Source organism: Gymnoscopelus microlampas (genome assembly GCF_963454915.1).
Source record: "Gymnoscopelus microlampas genome assembly, chromosome: 4".
NCBI classification, from domain to species: domain Eukaryota; kingdom Metazoa; phylum Chordata; class Actinopteri; order Myctophiformes; family Myctophidae; genus Gymnoscopelus; species Gymnoscopelus microlampas.
The window spans coordinates 60,479,517-60,497,451 of record NC_139941.1 but is presented as its reverse complement, the minus strand read 5'-3'; the positions used below and the strand labels follow the sequence as shown (position 1 = coordinate 60,497,451).

Below are 17,935 nucleotides of genomic sequence, written 5' to 3'. Positions count from 1 at the left end.
GTGTGTGTGTGTGTGTGTGTGTGTGTGTGTGTGTGTGTGTGTGTGTGTGTGTGTGTGTGTGTGTGTGTGTGTGTGTGAGAGAGAGATAGAGGGGGGCGTGTGCGTGTGTGGCGAGGCGAGCGGGGGAACTCTTTCTTATTGGCTTTTCATGATGATGTCTTTGGTCGTATTCTGGTTCTTCAATCTTCATGTCGTAAAGTCGGGGCGTTTTGAGAATATTTAAGGGCGTGTTATTTAAATGACACTCGGTTTCAGCCGTGACATTTATCAACGCTGGGACCAAATGTACACTCGGATCAGCTGTGTAGGATGCGTTGATAAATGTGACTTCGACGTTGGTGTACGGCCGAATATATGGAAAAATATACGCCGGTTTATACGCTCCGTTGATAAATGAGGGCCAGTGTGTCTGAAGATTGGGAGTTGAGTCTGTAGTTACTTGCGCCAGTGAAGCAGCGCAAGTACTGTATTCAGGGCCGTCATGTCGAAAGGAGTACACAACATATGTACATATGTATATACATATGTACATATGTATATACATATGTATATGTATATACATATGTGTATATATGTACATATACACATATGTACATATACACATATGTATATATACTAGAAGTTCAAGTACTGTATTCAGGGCCGTCATGTCGAAAGGAGTACACAACATATGTACATATGTATATACATATGTACATATGTATATACATATGTGTATATATGTACATATACACATATGTACATATACACATATGTATATATACTAGAAGTTCGGGCCGCTACGCGGCCCGAACGTCTAGCGTGACGCGTCGTTCACTTTGCAGTGCCACCTTACAGGCACCTCACAGTGTGAGAGAGAGTTTTGTGCTCTCCTAAATCTTTCTATGGTTATAGATTATTACTATTTATCACTATGGAAGCCGTCGAACTGGTGCGATCTGACGGCATCCTAGAATTTATAGGTAGGATGTGATGTCATGCGTGATGTCATGCTATCGTGAGATTACGTCACACTGGCGTTGTGTCCATATTCGGGACGACCGTCGCAACGTACATACAACGTACATACTGACAACCGACATGGCGCAGGATTCAAATTGTAAGGTAGATATATACATATGTATAATTATTATATATATATATAGTCTCATCCGGCGGCGTCCTAGTATTTTATAGGCACTATGCACATACTGTATGTCAAGTGAAGTCCAGCCAATCAAATTGAGCTCAGGCACTGGCATGAACAAATAGGCATAGGGACTATTGATGACATCACTATTATGTCATGAATACAAAGACCGATGCTATACTGTATATAGTGTAAAACATATTAATTCACATTAATCTCGTCCATTAATCTGGTCCTTAATAAGACATTCTTGAAAATTGCCAACCAAACTACCTTACTCCTTGCGACAGTCTCGTACAAGTGAATAGTCAGGTTCACTATGTGTTCTTGTTCAAAATTTGTGGAGATTAGCAAAACAATACTTTATTTTTATCTTCAGAACATGGGGAATCCAAAAATCTATGTTTGCATTTGCACAGACACCTGCATGTCCGCCATATTGGACGTTCAAAATGGCCACCATAAAATACATAATTTGTGATATCTTGGCTTCTAAACAACATAGAAAGTTAATTAAATATGCTAATCCAATGTTTTCTGGGTCAAGGAATCCAATAGAGACCTAAAGGATTGTGCACAGGGACTTGCAGTAGCGCCACCTAGGGGATGGCCAGTGAAATTCAGGTTTACTATGTTAAAAAATATATTTTCGTTAAAAAGTTTAGATTAGCAAAAATATACACTTTTGTAATCTTCAGAGCATGAGGAATCCAAAAATCCTTGTTTGCATTTGCACAGATACCTGCATGGCCCACCATATTGTTCAATATGGACGACATAAAATATATAGCCTAATTTGTGCTATCTTGGATTCTAGACAACCAACCTTAGTTAATGTTTCCAGGTCAAGGAGTCCAATAAAGACCTCAATGTAGTTATTATATAAAAGCAAGAAAACACATGTAAATGGAAAATATAGTCTTTATATTTGTGTAATATCAACACATCATTGACTTTATTACACCACAGGTTTACAGATGTAAAGAAATGGGTGAAAAACTCCATTGTTTCTGTTGTTTTCAAAGAGAAGAAAAGAAAAGAAGAGGGCAGGGAGAGCAAGGAGAACAATCTATCAGTAATAGAAAACATGTCAAGGATATACAAATGGCATAAACCAACAGATACAGTATGTACATGAGATTAGACATAAGGTGCAAGGTGGTGACACTTTGGTAGGTCTACATTAGCAGCAGGTATGTACATGAGATTACACATTAACTTGCAAAAACAGTATTGACAAGTTATAAGATTGAACTATATACAATATCATCTATCATTCTTTTACGGATCTTCATCACTGTTAGGAGGGTCATTTTCAGCATTACAGTCTGCGTTGTTTTCGCAGTCACTTCCAAACAAAGTTCTGTGCAAGCCAAGTTGTGTCTCCTGCATGAACATCTCTGGGTTGTACAATGGGTTGTGCACTGACATCTGACCAACTCTACAATGGCCTGTGATGCAGGAGGAACCTTTGTGGTAGTAGGTAGTATCTCACCATGGCTCCATGTTTGAGTGGGTCAAAAAGACTCTGCCACGTCACAGTGGCTTGGCACCACACCCTACTTTGATCATGCACACGTTCAATGTTCTCCTCAAGGGCACCAACGGTAGGAGGCAACTTGCTGCTTTATGCCAGATGTTTGCAAAACAGATACCGCCTTAGGTCAGGAATGCTTGTTATATGGATGCCCCTTGGGCAGTACATCATACAAAGTTGGCCAATGCATCATTCACCTCCTGTGTTAGGTCGCCTTCCTCTGTTAGTTTCTGTTAGTGGTCAGATGTCAGTGCAAAACCCATTGGACAACCCAGAGAAGTTCACGAAGGGGACACAACTTGGCTTGCACAGAACTTTGTTTGCGTGGAAGTGAGTGACTGCGAAAACGACACGGACTTTCTGTAATGTTGAAAATGACACCCCAGACAGTGATGACGAGCTGTAAAAGAATATTCCTGAATGATAGATCTAGTAGATATTGTATGTATATAGTTCAATCGTTCATACTGTTTTTGCACCTTAATGTCTAATATCATACCTGCTGCTAATGTAGACCTACCAAAGTGTCACCACCTTGCACCTTGTGGCTTTTTTTTCTCAATTTTTTATCGCTCGATTCTGTAACCCTTTTTTCACCCGGTGCCAATTAGCTAAGTGATCCTGGGCACTACACTCCCCCCACCAGCCTAGGGAGGCCAAGGCCGAGCTCATGCCTCCTTCAATGCATGAGAGCCAACTGACCTTCTTGTCACCTGACAGGGGGGAGTTTCCCTGGTTGGACGTAGCGCGTGGAAGGAACACGTTATTCCAACCAATTCCCTTCCCCTCCATCAGGCGCCCCGGCTGACCAGGGGGAGGCAGTATAGTGACCAGGATTACTACATGTTTTTGTGAGGGTATTAACTACCCTAGGAGACACGGGAGAACATGCAAACTCCACACAGAGTAGGCCCTTTCGCCTTATGTCTAACCTCATGTACATACTGTATCTGTTGGTTTATGCCACTTGTATATCCTTGACATGTGTTCTATTACTGTTAGATCTCCTTGCTCTCCCTGACCCCCCCCCTCTTCTTTTCTTTTCTTCTCTTTGAAAACAACAGAAACAAAGGGTTTTTCCACCCATTTCTTTACACCTGTAAACCTGTAAAGTCAATGATGTGTTGATACTAAACAACTATAAACACTATGTTTTACATTTACATTTGTTTTCTTGCTTTTCTATAATCCTGAGAACTACATTGAGGTGTATGTATTGGACCCTGGAAAACATATTTAATTAAGGTTGGTTGTCTAGAATCCAACGTAGCACAAATTAGACTATATATTTTATGTCGTCCATATTGAGCAATATGGCGGCCATGCAGGTATATGTGCAAATGCAAACAAGGATTTTTGGATTCCCCATGCTCTGAAGATTCCAAAAGTGTTTCTAACATAGTCAACCTGCATTTCCATGGCCATCCCCTAGGGGGCGCTGCTGCAAGTCCCTGTGCACTATCCTTTAAGTCTCTATTGGATTCCTTGACCCAGAAAACATAGGATTAGCATATTTAATTAACTGTCTATGTCGTCTAGAAGCCAAGGTAGCACAAATTATATATTTTATGGTGGCCATTTTGAACGTCCAATATGGCGGACATGCAGGTGTCTGTGCAAATGCAAACATAGATTTTTGGATTCCCCATGTTCTGAAGATAAAAAAAATGTATAGTTTTGCTAATCTCCACAAATTTTGAACGAAAGTATATTGTTTTACATAGTGAACCTGACTAGAAGGAGAATGTCAAAGACTCTGTTTACAGACCACTTACCTTGGTACAATCTGACCTGGTCAGCGCAGCTATGACTTCGGCTGACCGCACCAAAGGTCACTTAGTGTTCCTGTGTACCGAGAATGATCATAAACTTGGCCCTTCCATTGATGACCAGCGTTTCATGCAGATAATGGACAAAGAGGTCTTTTGTGACAACACAAATAGTTGGGTTGCACCTTTACCCTTCTGCTCACCAAGAAGGCAGCAGCCTAACAACAGGGAGTATCCCTACAAGCGCCTAACCTCACCTTGCCACACTCTGAAGAAGAAACCAGAGATGCAGGACACGCTGGCACGGTCTAACCTCAGACTGCACAAAGTGGCCTCTAACAGAACAGAGGTCATGGCCGCTTTCCCTTCCAGTGATCACACCAAAAGCATAAAGGACCTTAACCTCTCTATTGATGAGATCCCCATGCAACGCAGTCTAGGGATTTGCTGGAACATTACCACAGACACCTTGAAGGCTCTAGATGATATTAAACCTTTCACCCACAGGGGTGTACTCTCCACCGTGAGTAGCCTGTTTGACCCCCTTGGCCTTCTACCCCCTGTGTCCATTCAAGGGAGAGCGCTTTTCAGTTTTTTTTCTCAAGGCGCAAGTTAGCAATTGACAGATTGCAGTCTTGTTATAACTGCAATGGGGAGTTTGTTCCACAGTTTGGGAGCCAGAAGGGAGTAGAGTCTGGGATGTGGGGAGGGTCTTTGAAAACATTTAAGAATGCTATTGCCTTTGCTTCCTTGTTAGCCCGGAGGAGAATCTTGTCAGAGTGGAAGTCAGCTACTCCACCTAGAATATCATATTTTTTAAACTAGAAAAGATAAAGTACTCTGTCAGAGGATCAACTCAAATGTTCTATTCAATATGGGGCCTCTCCCTGTCATACTTTCAGAATCAGGTATATCTTACAACTGTGTGTTGCGTGACTGCGTCGCATTGTGACCTTGTCGATCGGCTATTTTCAGCGAAAGCTTCCCCCACAATAACAGAAAACAGAAAAGACACTAGTAGGCCTATTGAGCCCTGACGGACTCCGAGTTACCCAGGGGTTTAGGCTGCCTGTCACCCTGTGTATCCTGTTGACTGTGAGACACCAGCCTGTCTCACATTCCCATGCATGTTAAAACAACTGGACGTTTTCATTTTTCTGGTTTCTTTTTGACTAGCACTTCTCTTTTTATTCTTTTAGTTGTTTTTCTTAATGAAGTTTGTTCCTTTTCTTCCATGTAAAGCGACTTTGGGTACTTAGAAAAGTGCTATAGAAATCTGAGCTATTATGAGTATTATGTTGCAATCCTATGGAGCATTTTCTTCGGAAAAGGGATCTTTTCTGACACACACACGCACGCACACACACACACACACACACACACACACACACACACACACACACACACACACACACACACACACACACACACAAACGAAACCATCGTTACAACACCTCGCCTCTCCCTCACATCCTCACATCTATTAACATGATGTTCTTGTAGTTTCTCAGAAATATCAACCACGCCTACGTTCCATAGCGGAACTACACGTGACCACAGTCTTCCTGCAGCTCCATGTTCTCTGGAATTGTAGACAATAGACAAAATGTGTTAATCCAATATGGTGTGTGTGTGTGTGTGTGTGTGTGTGTGGGTGTGGGTGTGGGGGTGGGTGGGTGGATGGATGGATGGATGGATAGATACCATAGATGGATACATATATAGATAGATATAGATTTTACATGAGAACTTGGGGAGCTATGTTATTGACCCCTTCATGGAGTTGTGTTCAACGTATATTCAGGAGTAGAGACCGCCCTCTGCTTATCACGGCCATAGATATATATAAAGGCTAGATGGCTCAAGGGGGCGGCGCAAGCGTAGCTCAACCGCGGCCATCTTGCGACGATCACTCATAACATTATGTCTATGGTGCATATACTTTGAAATAACCATAGCGTGCTCAATTTTCATCCGATTTTCAAACGGTTTGGTGTTTTGTAAACACCAAAGATGTAGTTATGATACTGCATACTTATAATTATAATCATGTTTTTTTTTTTAATACAATAATATCATAACTACATCATTGGTGTTTACAAAACACCAAACCGTTTGAAAATCGGATGAAAATTGAGCACGCTATGGTTATTTCAAAGTATATGCACCATAGACATAATGTTATGAATGACCGTCCCAAGATGGCCGCCATGTGGCGACGTCGTACTCCATTGGCCAGCAGCGCGGGTGAGTCATCTAGCCTTTATATATATCTATGATCACGGCCACCCTTCCCAATCGCTTCCCTATCTACCAGGCTTGCCTTCACTCATTAGCCACTCCCCATTCACGATCACCAGTATCCACTACACCTGCCTCCATTCACCACAGCCAATCCTTGTTGCAATCACCACAGTATAAATGCACCTGCTCTCAGCCAACTTGTGTAATCTGCTTCCAGACAGTCCAAACATGGGTTGTGAGTACTGCGCTTGTAGATCGTCTATTTCTGCTATTCATTACCTCCCAACCTCCTCCTTCCTCCTCGATTCTCGCTCTTCTTCCATCTGTCTATTTCTCTAGGAATCCAGGGGGGTAGTGACGGAGCAGGTTGACAAGAAAATAGCAGTTCAAAGGTTCAAACCACAAGGAACTTTCCACTCTGTCTTAATGCCAAGAAGAGGCCTACATCACACCTTCTTTTCACAGCTTTTCCTCTCACACATGTCAACACACTTTTTTAAGTCATACCTAGAGTAAAAGAACCCTTTTACAATCAACAATTCAACATCACGAATAGAAGAAATGCAGAAAATGTGTCATTTAATTGAAAAGGGCAGATCTACAAACCTACCACGTGTGGTCCTTTACTAATGATACATCAACTTTGGTTAAGTCACAGTGACTTCAGCATTAACAGGAATTAATGATGAGTTCATGATAAATGCATGATGAATTCATCTATGAGTTAATCGTTAATTAAGCATTAATTAAGAGTTAATTACAGTACGTGTATAGGAAGTGTTACCATACATCTAAAATGACATAAATCACATTGATTTGTCATTTGTGGAATTTTATGTCCATCACTTGATGACTTATTTGTTCGTGCTCGTGCGTGACAAACAGGCAGAGGCTGTGCTGTGAAATGGTTGAGTGAGTGATGCACAACTGCACACACGAAAAGTGAAAACGATATCTGTGATAAGGAATGATTACAAAACATCCCAAAGTTAACATGATTGTTTAAACTTTTTTGCCTCTAATCTCTGCGAGTGATTGAAAAGCTGACATTATTTGACATGTTGAAATGTGTGTGTGTGTGTGTGTGTGTGTGTGTGTGTGTGTGTGTGTGTGTGTGTGTGTGTGTGTGTGTGTGTGTGTGTGTGTGTGTGTGTGTGTGTGTGTGTGTGTGTGTGTGTGTGTGTGTGTGTGTGTGTGTGTGTGTGTGTGTGTGTGTGTGTTTACTGTGTATGGATGGATTGTGGATGGAGAGATGGATAGATAGAAAGACACTTGGGGATGTATGTTGATGACAGCTTCCTGTCAGGGAGGAAGGTGTAGTTACACAGAAACCACTCCCACTTGAAGCAATAAGGAGTGATGCAAAACAGAAAGTGACTGGATCTCAGTATCATATCCACTCAACAGTCCTGACATTTAGAAACATAGATCTAATAATGATGCTGCTCACCTTGCTCTGGATGTCAGGTATGACTCTGTTTTAAGTGTGTGTGTGTGTGTGTGTGTGTGTGTGTGTGTGTGTGTGTGTGTGTGTGTGTGTGTGTGTGTGTGTGTGTGTGTGTGTGTGTGTGTGTGTGTGTGTGTGTGTGTGTGTGTGTGTGTGTGTGTGTGTGTGTGTGTGTGCGTGCGTGCGTGCGCAGAATAGAACTGGGTTTCCTGCATTTTGAGTCATTGTAAGCCAATGGAGCAATTAAAAGAGTTAAGATTTGCTAATTATAATAATACATCCAATTTATATAGTGCTTTTGTTGGTACTCAAAGTCGCTTTACAAAACAAACAAATGAATAAAACAACTTTATTAAGACTTTAAAAGGAAAAACAAAAACATTAAAAGGCAAAGGGAGGAGAATTAGGCAGGGAATGCGAGTCTGAAAAGGTGGGTTTTGAGGGAGGTTTTCTCAGGCTGCAACTGAGAAAGCCCTGTCACCCCAAGTGTGTTAATTACCATTGTCTCTGTCAGCTCACTAAGCACCATCATTGAATAAGAATGAATCAATATTGCTTCCGGTGTTGAATCACCTGTATATTTTATTTTAATCCTTTTTAGGTACATGTTTAATCTATTCTAATCCTACTATTTGACCAGTTCTGATTAGAACCTGTGGTGTAGTGGGGTACTTGAACATACTAGTCAGGCAGTATCACCCTGTTGTGTATGGGTGTACCATGTACACATATACAGTATTGTGCCTGTCCAGATGAAACATGTCAGATTATAAAGTTGAAAAAAAAAAAAATGAGTTGACATGACAGATTTACCTTCGATCACTCCACTTTTGACCTTGCTGTCTGTATATACTGTATATATATATTAAAAAAAACGTAAAACAATACCGTAAAACCCTGGATACTACATTAACAGACCTATCCTAATTGAAATCTGTGAAGGGAAGAACCAATAGGGGAGATACAGATGCCCAACATACAGAAGGATAAAAGGGTTCCAAAGTGTGGCACAACTTGTAATAACAGTAGACATCCTTTCTATTTTTCTTTTTTTCTTTTACATAGTATTTGTATGTTGTTGTATGACAAAGTCAATTCATTGCAATCTCATACATAATTGATTAGTGGGGGTGAAACAATTAAAACTTAATTTTATTTTTCATGCAACTAAGAAGATGATGATATAGATTTGATTAGATTTTATATTTTGATTTGGTTTTATTTATATCTGTAAATCAATTGTGTGAAGGAGAAAGTGCATAATTTTTCTTCCAGTTCCTGTTGTGTCCAAACAGGAAGGAGCAGTGGTATTTTATAGATTTTAGTACTTGATTTCAAATGTCATATTCAGTCCCAGTCATTTCCCATGATACAGTGCAAAATGATAGATGATGGATATACTTTAACATTCTCATTTATTGCATTTCAGCAACGCTACTGACACCTGTAGCAATGCAGAGTAAGTACATCCTTTATGTCCTTTACAACTGCATTTCTTCAGGTTCTTCTGAAACTAACTCTAGAACAATGACCTCAACAAAAGCCACTCAACAGAGAGTAGAAATGGACCTGTCGGTATGGCTGTTTATTGATTTGATCCAGTTTTTCTGAAATAGTAGTTCAACAGTAGGTCAGCAATGCATCCAGAAACAGACACAAACACTGTTCTTTAGACTAGAGAATACAAAGCAAACATATTTTTTAGAGGCAGGCATTGCTGCAATTTAGTTTAGGGACAACAAGACAAGATAATCTGTGTACAGGCTGCATTTGACATCTTGGTCTACTGAGAGGTCATTATTTTTACAATAAAAATGGCAATTATATATTTATTTCGTATACTGTATTGGGCCTACATATTTGCATATTTGTGTAGGCCAAAGAAAAGTAATCGTAATTTTATTGTGATTAGCGGTGTCAAGCCAATTAAGCTTAATTAGTATTTGCATGAAAGTAAGACCTGGTTTTATTTGACCCGACCACTCGTTGCAATAATCCATTGTATCCTGGGAATCTCCAATCTTTGTTTGCAGACGACAGCTGCCCGTGTCTCTGCTCACAGTTACCAGATGTGGAATCTGCTGAACGTCCAGATGCAGTGAATTGTTGTCAGATTGGCGGCAACTACCGGTACAGCTGTATTGGTGGTTACGTGAGTGAGGCAGGCACCTCCCACCTCGTCAAGTGCATGATGACTAAAAACGGTCGACAGTGGTCAAAGCCCAGTCTCATTTGTAGCCGTAAGATGTAATTCTTATGTGTGGCTGAACTTAAATGTTTTGTTATTGGGGTAATGACATTTGACATTTGAACCCCAGAATGAGTGAAGTAACATACAGTAACATACTGTAGGCTGTTTGGTTTTACATATCCCATAATGCCTTGCAATGAATTCTCCATTATGATGATCGCCAGAAATACTATCTATTGTTGAATGGGATTTAAGCCTGGTTTAAACTTTTTAAATATTTTTAATGTAACGATTAATTCAGCCCCATTAATTTAACATGAGTACCATGCAAAATGATAGATGACAAATAAACGTTATCATTCTCATTTATTGCATTTCAGCTACTCCAGAACCACCGCTACCTGCAACGACGCAGAGTAAGTACATACTTTATGTCCTTTACTCCTGTCATCAGGTTCTTCTTCTGAGACAAACTCCAAAACAATGACCTCTAGTTAATTTGATTCACACATGGGATCTTTCCATAAAAACAAATTTAAAAAATATTTAAAAAAACACACAAACCCAATAATCCTACTATTTGACCCAGTTCTGATTAGACCCTGTTGTGTATGGGTATACCATGCTTGAACATAACCAGTCAGGCACATTATACACTATTTCGCTCCTGTCCAAATTAAACATTTCAGCTTATAAAGTTGTAGGCATGACAGATTTACCCTCGTTCACTCCTCTTTTGACCTTGTTGTATATTAAAAGACAATATCATGAAATAAGACCCACAGTACTACATTAACAGACCTAGCCTAATTCAAATTTGCATCTCTATCAAATAACTGAAGGTGAGAACCAATAACGGAGATATAGATGCCCAAACTACAGAACGATACAAGGGTTCCAAACTGTGGCACATTCTGCAATAACAATAGAAATGTTCTGATAACAGATGAAGAATCGCTGCGTGGGTCCGTTATTATGTCAAACTGAGAACAGCTGCTCTATTGAGAGGGTTTAGTTTCAAGACAAGACTTTTAAGTTCCTTTCCTTTGTAGACATCAGTGGAAAAAATGGGAGGCATGCGTTAATCCGACAGACCTAACTTAAAGAAGGTCCAAGGCAGCCCTGTTCAGTTGAATTAAAACATATTGTATTAATTAGTCCATAGCAAGGAATAAAAAAACGCAGGGTCTACTGGAAATAACATGTTCTATCTTTATTTAATTTTATTTTTTACATACTAATTACATAATTATTTAATGGCATTGCACCGACATTATGCAAGAAGACATTTATTGATGATCTCACAAAATACAACGTGCTACAAGCACTAGCAGAACGCTTATAGATTTTTTTAATTAAAATTTAACAAATTATATAGTTTTGCTTATTTTAATTGTGGAGGGACTATTTCGCTCCCTTTCTCTCTCTGTTTCTCTCTCTGTTTCTCTCCTTGAGGTCGGTGCTGCTATTTGTGCATCATGGATTACTAAAAATTAAGAAAGAAAATGGAAAGAAAGAAATTATTTTATTACAACCATGACAACGCTATTGATACAGTAAATTACAGCCTATTATATAGCGAACAAAGCATACAAGTGCATGCAGTAAAAGAAATATTTGTTTTTCGCTTTTATTTTTTAAGAGGAAGGTGCTACCCCTGGCAGATGAGTGGCTGATATTATTATTATATATTGGCTATGACGTCCAGGTCCAGTTTCTCCTTTGCCACATGCTTGTGGCAGTGTAACAGAGCAAGGTGGTTGAGTCTTGCTTGCCCCATTGTGGATCGTGCATGACGTTAGAGGAATGGTCAGCACATGTCTCACCCGTCTTGTGAGCTCTGGGCAAACGGCTCTGGAGCTCTCTCCCTTTTCACCTTTCAAGAACTCAACTACATCATGAAAAGAAGACAGGCAACGTCCTTGTGTCTTTGCCATGTCAAGGCAAATGTCACGATGCAGTGTCAGCCTGACTTCATCTAAATAATTTCCATAGAACTGCAACATGCGTTTGCAATCGCCCTTTCCGACCATAAAATCCTCGACATCTTGCATGTGTTTGAACACAGAAGCACTAAATCTGCAGTTCAGGGATGATGATGCTGTGTCCATGAACTCGCAAAGTATTGCTTTTTATTTCCTGAGGAAAAATGCCAATGTCTCCGTTCCTCTAGCTTTACGGCAAAAATTCAAATTCAAATTCAAACGGCCACAGCTGTGCAAGGGATTACCCTGTGCGCCGTGCGGATATTTTTTCCCCCCTCTACTACGATAACCGCATGCGTGCAATGAGGCGATGTCCGTGAGGATTTGAATGTTGTTTTTGCTCTTCTTTTTGCTTTGTTGTCATATTATTATTGCTTTACTTCTGTAAACCTGTGATGTGACAATGAACCTGATTCTTCTGATTATTCTGATTGCTTTTTCTGTAAGGCACTTTATTTATTTTACCTTTTCCTTATATTTATCTGGAGAGCTAATCAAGGAGGAAAGTGAGGATGAAAAGTCAACAGGCAAACTTGACATCCAACAGAGACAGTACGGGGAAGCCGAGACAAACAGGGAATACTGGGTACTGGGTAAGATGTAATTCTCATGTATGGCCGAACTGAAATGTTTTTGGTATGGGGTAATTATGACCTTTGAACCCCAAAATGAGTAAAGTAACATAGGCTGTTCAGTGGTTTTACATCTCTCATAATGCCTTGCAATTCTCCATTATGATGATTGCCAGGAATACTGTAGATTTCTGAATGGGTTTTAAGTCTGGTTTATACATTCTTATTGTAAAGCTTAACCACATTCAGCCTTGTAGATTGTGAAACCATTGAATATCATTACAGTCAATGTCCTGAAGTCATCTTTATGTAGATGTGTGTGAAGGAGAAAGAACATCCTTATTCATTCAGGCAAATAATAGTTCCTGTTGTGTCCAAACAGGAAGGAGCCGTGGTCTTTTAGGAACATATTTAGTACTTGATTTCATCTTTAATATTCATCCCCATTAATTTACCACGAGTACCATGCAAAATGATAGATGACAAATAAACGTTAACGTTCTCATTTATTGCATTTCAGCTACTCCAGAACCACCGCTACCTGTAATGATGCAGAGTAAGTACATTCTTTATGTCCTTTACTACTGTCATCAGGTTCTTCTTCTGAGACAAACGCCAAAACAATAACCTCTAGTTAATTTGATTCACACATGGGATCTCTCCATAAAAACACATTTAAAAAAAACATACAAACCCAATAATCCTACTATTTGACCCAGTTCTGATTAGACCCTGTTGTGTATGGGTATACCGTGCTTGAACATAACCAGTCAGGCACATTATACACTATTTCGCTCCTGTCCAGATTAAACATTTCAGCTTATAAAGTTGTAGGCATGACACATTTACCCTCGTTCACTCCTCTTTTGACCTTGTTGTATATTAAAAGACAATACCATGAAATAAAACCCTCAGTACTACATTAACAGACCCAGCCTAATTCAAATTTGCATCTCTATCAAATAACTGAAGGTGAGAACCTATAACGGAGATACAGATGCCCAAACTACAGAACGATACAAGGGTTCCAAACCGTGGCACATTCTGCAATAACAATAGAAATGTTCCGATAACAGATGAAGAAGTGCTGCGTGGGTCCATAATTATGTCAAACTGAGAACAGGTGCTCTATTGGGAGGGTTTAGTTTCAAAACAAGACTTTTAAGTTCCTTTCCTTTGTAGACATCAGTGGAAAAAATAAGGGGGTGAACTTAAAGAAGTTCCAAGGCAGCTCTGTTCAGTTGAATTAAAACGGGTGCATTTCTCCTTTCCGACATGTCGCCTTTCCGACGTTGACTAACCCTATACCTAACCCTAACCCTAACCTTAACCGCACGCGGAAGCCACTAGTCGGAGTGGTGAGATGTCGGAATGGAAGGAGCACCCCAATTAAAACATATTGTATTAATTAGTCCATAGGAAGGAATTAAAAAACACAGGGTCTACTGGAAATAACATGTTCTATCTTTATTTTATTTTATTTTATTTTGTATACACTAATTACGTAATTAATTAATGGCATTGCACCGACATTATGTAGGAAGATATTTATCTTCGCCGTGCGGATATTTTTCCCCCCTCTACTACGACAACCGCAATGAGGCGATGTCCATGAGGATTTAAATGTTGTTTTTGCTCTTTTTGCTTTGTTGTTTTATTATTATTGCTTTACTTCTGTAAACCTGTGATGTGACAATAAACCTGATTCTTCTGATTCTTCTGATTGCTTTTTCTGTAAGGCACTTTATTTATTTTACATTTTCCTTATATTTATCTGGAGAGCTAATCAAGGAGGAAAGTGAGGATGAAAAGTCAACAGGCAAACTTGACATCCAACAGAGACCGTACGGGGAAGCCGAGACAGACAGGGAATACTGGGTACTGGGTAAGATGTAATTTATATGTACTGTATGGCTGAACTGAAATGTTTTTGGTATGGGGGTAATTATGACCTTTGAACCCCAAAATGAGTAAAGTAACATAGGCTGTTCAGTGGTTTTACATCTCTCATAATGCCTTGCAATTCTCCATTATGATGATTGCCAGGAATACTGAATGGGTTTTAAGCCTGGTTTATACATATTCTTAATGTAACGCTTAACCACATTCAGCCATGTGTATTGTGAAACAATTGAATATCATTGCAGTGGTTCTGCTGCTCCTGCTGGGGTGCATCGGTGCCTTCTATTCTTTCTGGAGGGTAATGTATACTTATTTATTCAATTCAAGACTGGGATGTAATTGAGTTAGACTGTTTTTATGTCAGAGAGACAGATTCACCATTCAAGATTTGTATTTGTTACATCTCATGTGTGAGTAGGCCTACCCAAGAGTACAATTATTTGGTTTTGGTTCCTCAACATTGTAGCAGCGATAACAAATGTATAATTAAGAATACAACAACAAGGTCAGATCCAGTCAAAGTTAAAGTTAAGGTTCTATTGTGTTTCTCCAGGCTACCAGAGCGAAGAACAATGTTGATTTCAGTGCTGAAGAAAAAGCTTTGTTGTACATTACTGTGATGGTCACCCTGTCACCCTGTGTATCCTGTTGACTACTGAAGATTTGTGATGGAGCCATTCTGCCTTTGTGCCTTTAAGACAGTTGTGGGTGGGTTGCCGTAGCAATCGGCAGGTTGATAGGCACAGGTGCAACAAGCCAGTTAATGATGGCATGGTTTGGGTACACTGAGGAGATCACACGGTTTTTACCGTTCTTATTTTGCATTGACAAAACCTTGCCGTATTCCCTGTTATACTGAATAAATGGGAACCTCACCCAACAGCAGTTTTTGGTTTGGAAATTCTATTATTGAAACACGTCAAAAACGGATATCCCTGTACCCAACCGAGAGGCAAAATGTATGTTTGAAATCGTCACTACGCAGTTTGCATTTGGTATTCTAAAGCAGTGTTTCTCAAACTTGTTCACGTCAATGAGGACCCCCAAAATGATATGTAGGCCTATTTGGCTTGGACCCCCATTGGAAAATATCTCGTGCCATGGGATCTGGAAGCTCATAGCGCAGCAAGAAGTGATGCACTATGAGCTTGTTTATCTGCTATTTTTGAATAGCCAAAGTATAAAATATGGTTATTAAGTGGTTAAAATGGTTGTGATGCTATATTAACTTATTTTGCTGGGGACCCCCTGGTACCCCAGTATTCCATTTGTATACTGCCAGAGTTACATACTTGCAAGGGTCAATTTATACCCTCCTAAAGGACCCCCGATAGACCCCCTGAAATCCACTTTGGGAGTCAGAAGGGAGAAGAGTCTGGGTTGTGTGGAGTGTCTTTGAAAAAATGTAAGAATGCTCTTACCTTTGCTTCCTTGTTAGCCCGGAGGAGAATCTTGTTAGAGTGGAAATCAGCTACTCCACCTAGAATATCATATTTTTTAAAACTAGAAAATAAAGTATCAGAGGATCAACTCAAATGTTCTATTCAATATGGGGCCTCTTCCTGTCATACTTTCAGAATCAAAACACCCTCTCTCCCTATTGACATGATGCCCTGCCAGCTCGGACCCTATAGGTCATAGCAGTGGTGGCCATTTTGGTGGTGCCACAAATAGAAACCCCATTCATCGCCCCCGAAAATATTTATATAAATAATTGTAAGCCTGGAACCAAGCCATCCAGGCTCCTGGTGAATCATGACGATAAAACATTTCATGCTGTGTCAAAATACATTTGAATATGTAATTATATTATATACTCTATTCAATAAATACCCTTTTTGCAGTTTTCAAATATTTTTTGACACAGAATCAAATGTTTTATGGTCATGATTCACCAGGAGCCTGGATATCTTCGTTCCAGGCTTAAAGTTGTTTTCCGAAATCTCTATGGGAAAAATGTATGTGTTTTCTATCTGTAGCACCACAAATCTGTGGCACGGGCACAGCGTGCCGCACCGACGTCTCTCACACGTTATGGTGTAGGGTGCTGTGTGCAGTGTCGCTGTGTGTGAGTCTACCACACTCTGCGGGAGGAAGGTGTGGGTCGTGCGGGTCGGATATTTCTGCACTGTGTGGGTGCTCTCCACACGACTGCATGGGCGAAGGATGAGGGTTAGGGGAGAGTTAGGGGTCATTATGACCTTAAAGGGGGACCCTTTGAGGTCATATTTTATTTTTATTTTTAAGTATGTATACGGTAAACAAAACTGTACACCACAACTAACATCCACGAGGTATATCTTACAACTGTGCGTTGCGTGACTGCGTCGCATTGTGAGCTTGTTGATCGGCTATTTTCAGCGAAAGCTTCCCCCACAATAACAGAAAACAGAAAATACACTAGTATTGAGCCCTGAGGGACTCCGGGTTACCCATATGCGGGTTTTACTCTAAGCTGCCTGTCACCCTGTGTATCCTGTTGACTGTGAGACGCCTGTCTCACATTCCCATGCATGTTAAAACAACTGGATGTTTTTTTTTCTGGTTTCTTTTTGACTAGCACTTCTCTTTTTATTCTTTTTGTTTTTTCTTGGTGAAGTTGGTTCCTTTTCTTCTATGTAAAGCGACTTTGGGTACTTAGAAAAGTGCTATAGAAATCTGAGCTATTATTATTATGTTGTAATCGCATGCAGCATTTTCTTCTGACACGCACGCACGCACGCACGCGCGCGCATGCATGCACGAGCAAACGAAACCATCGTTACAACACCTCGCCTCTCCCTCACCTCCTCACATCTATTAACATGATGTTCTTGCAGATTCTCAGAAATATCAACCACGCATACGTGGTGCTGAGCGGAACTACACGTGACCACAGTCTTCCTGCAGCTCCATGTTCTCTGGAATTGTAGACAATACACAAAACGTGTTAATCCAATAGTGTGTGTGTGTGTGTGTGTGTGTGTGTGTGTGTGTGTGTGTGTGTGTGTGTGTGTTTTACTTAAGTACAAAATGTTAGTACTTTTTCCACCACTGATGGATAGATACTGTAGATAGATGGATACATACTAGATAGATAGATAGATAGATAGATAGATAGATAGATAGATAGATGGATACATAGATATATGGATATATATATAGATAGATGGATTTTAC

The 17,935-nt window shown here is 40.1% G+C and overlaps 1 protein-coding gene across 1 annotated transcript; it reads left to right on the top strand.

The window, feature by feature from the left end:
* Nucleotides 1–4,472: 4,472 nt before the first annotated feature.
* On the top strand, nt 4,473–15,479 carry LOC311044185 (uncharacterized protein; the record flags this gene model as incomplete). Its single annotated transcript, XM_084055604.1, has 8 exons — nt 4,473–4,962; nt 10,160–10,366; nt 10,698–10,733; nt 12,791–12,895; nt 13,395–13,430; nt 14,655–14,759; nt 15,022–15,074; nt 15,330–15,479. 8 exons carry the CDS (start codon nt 4,473–4,475, stop codon nt 15,426–15,428), a joined length of 1,131 nt encoding a protein of 376 aa, XP_083911730.1. The 3' UTR covers nt 15,429–15,479.
* Between the last annotated feature and the right edge of the window lie 2,456 nt (nt 15,480–17,935).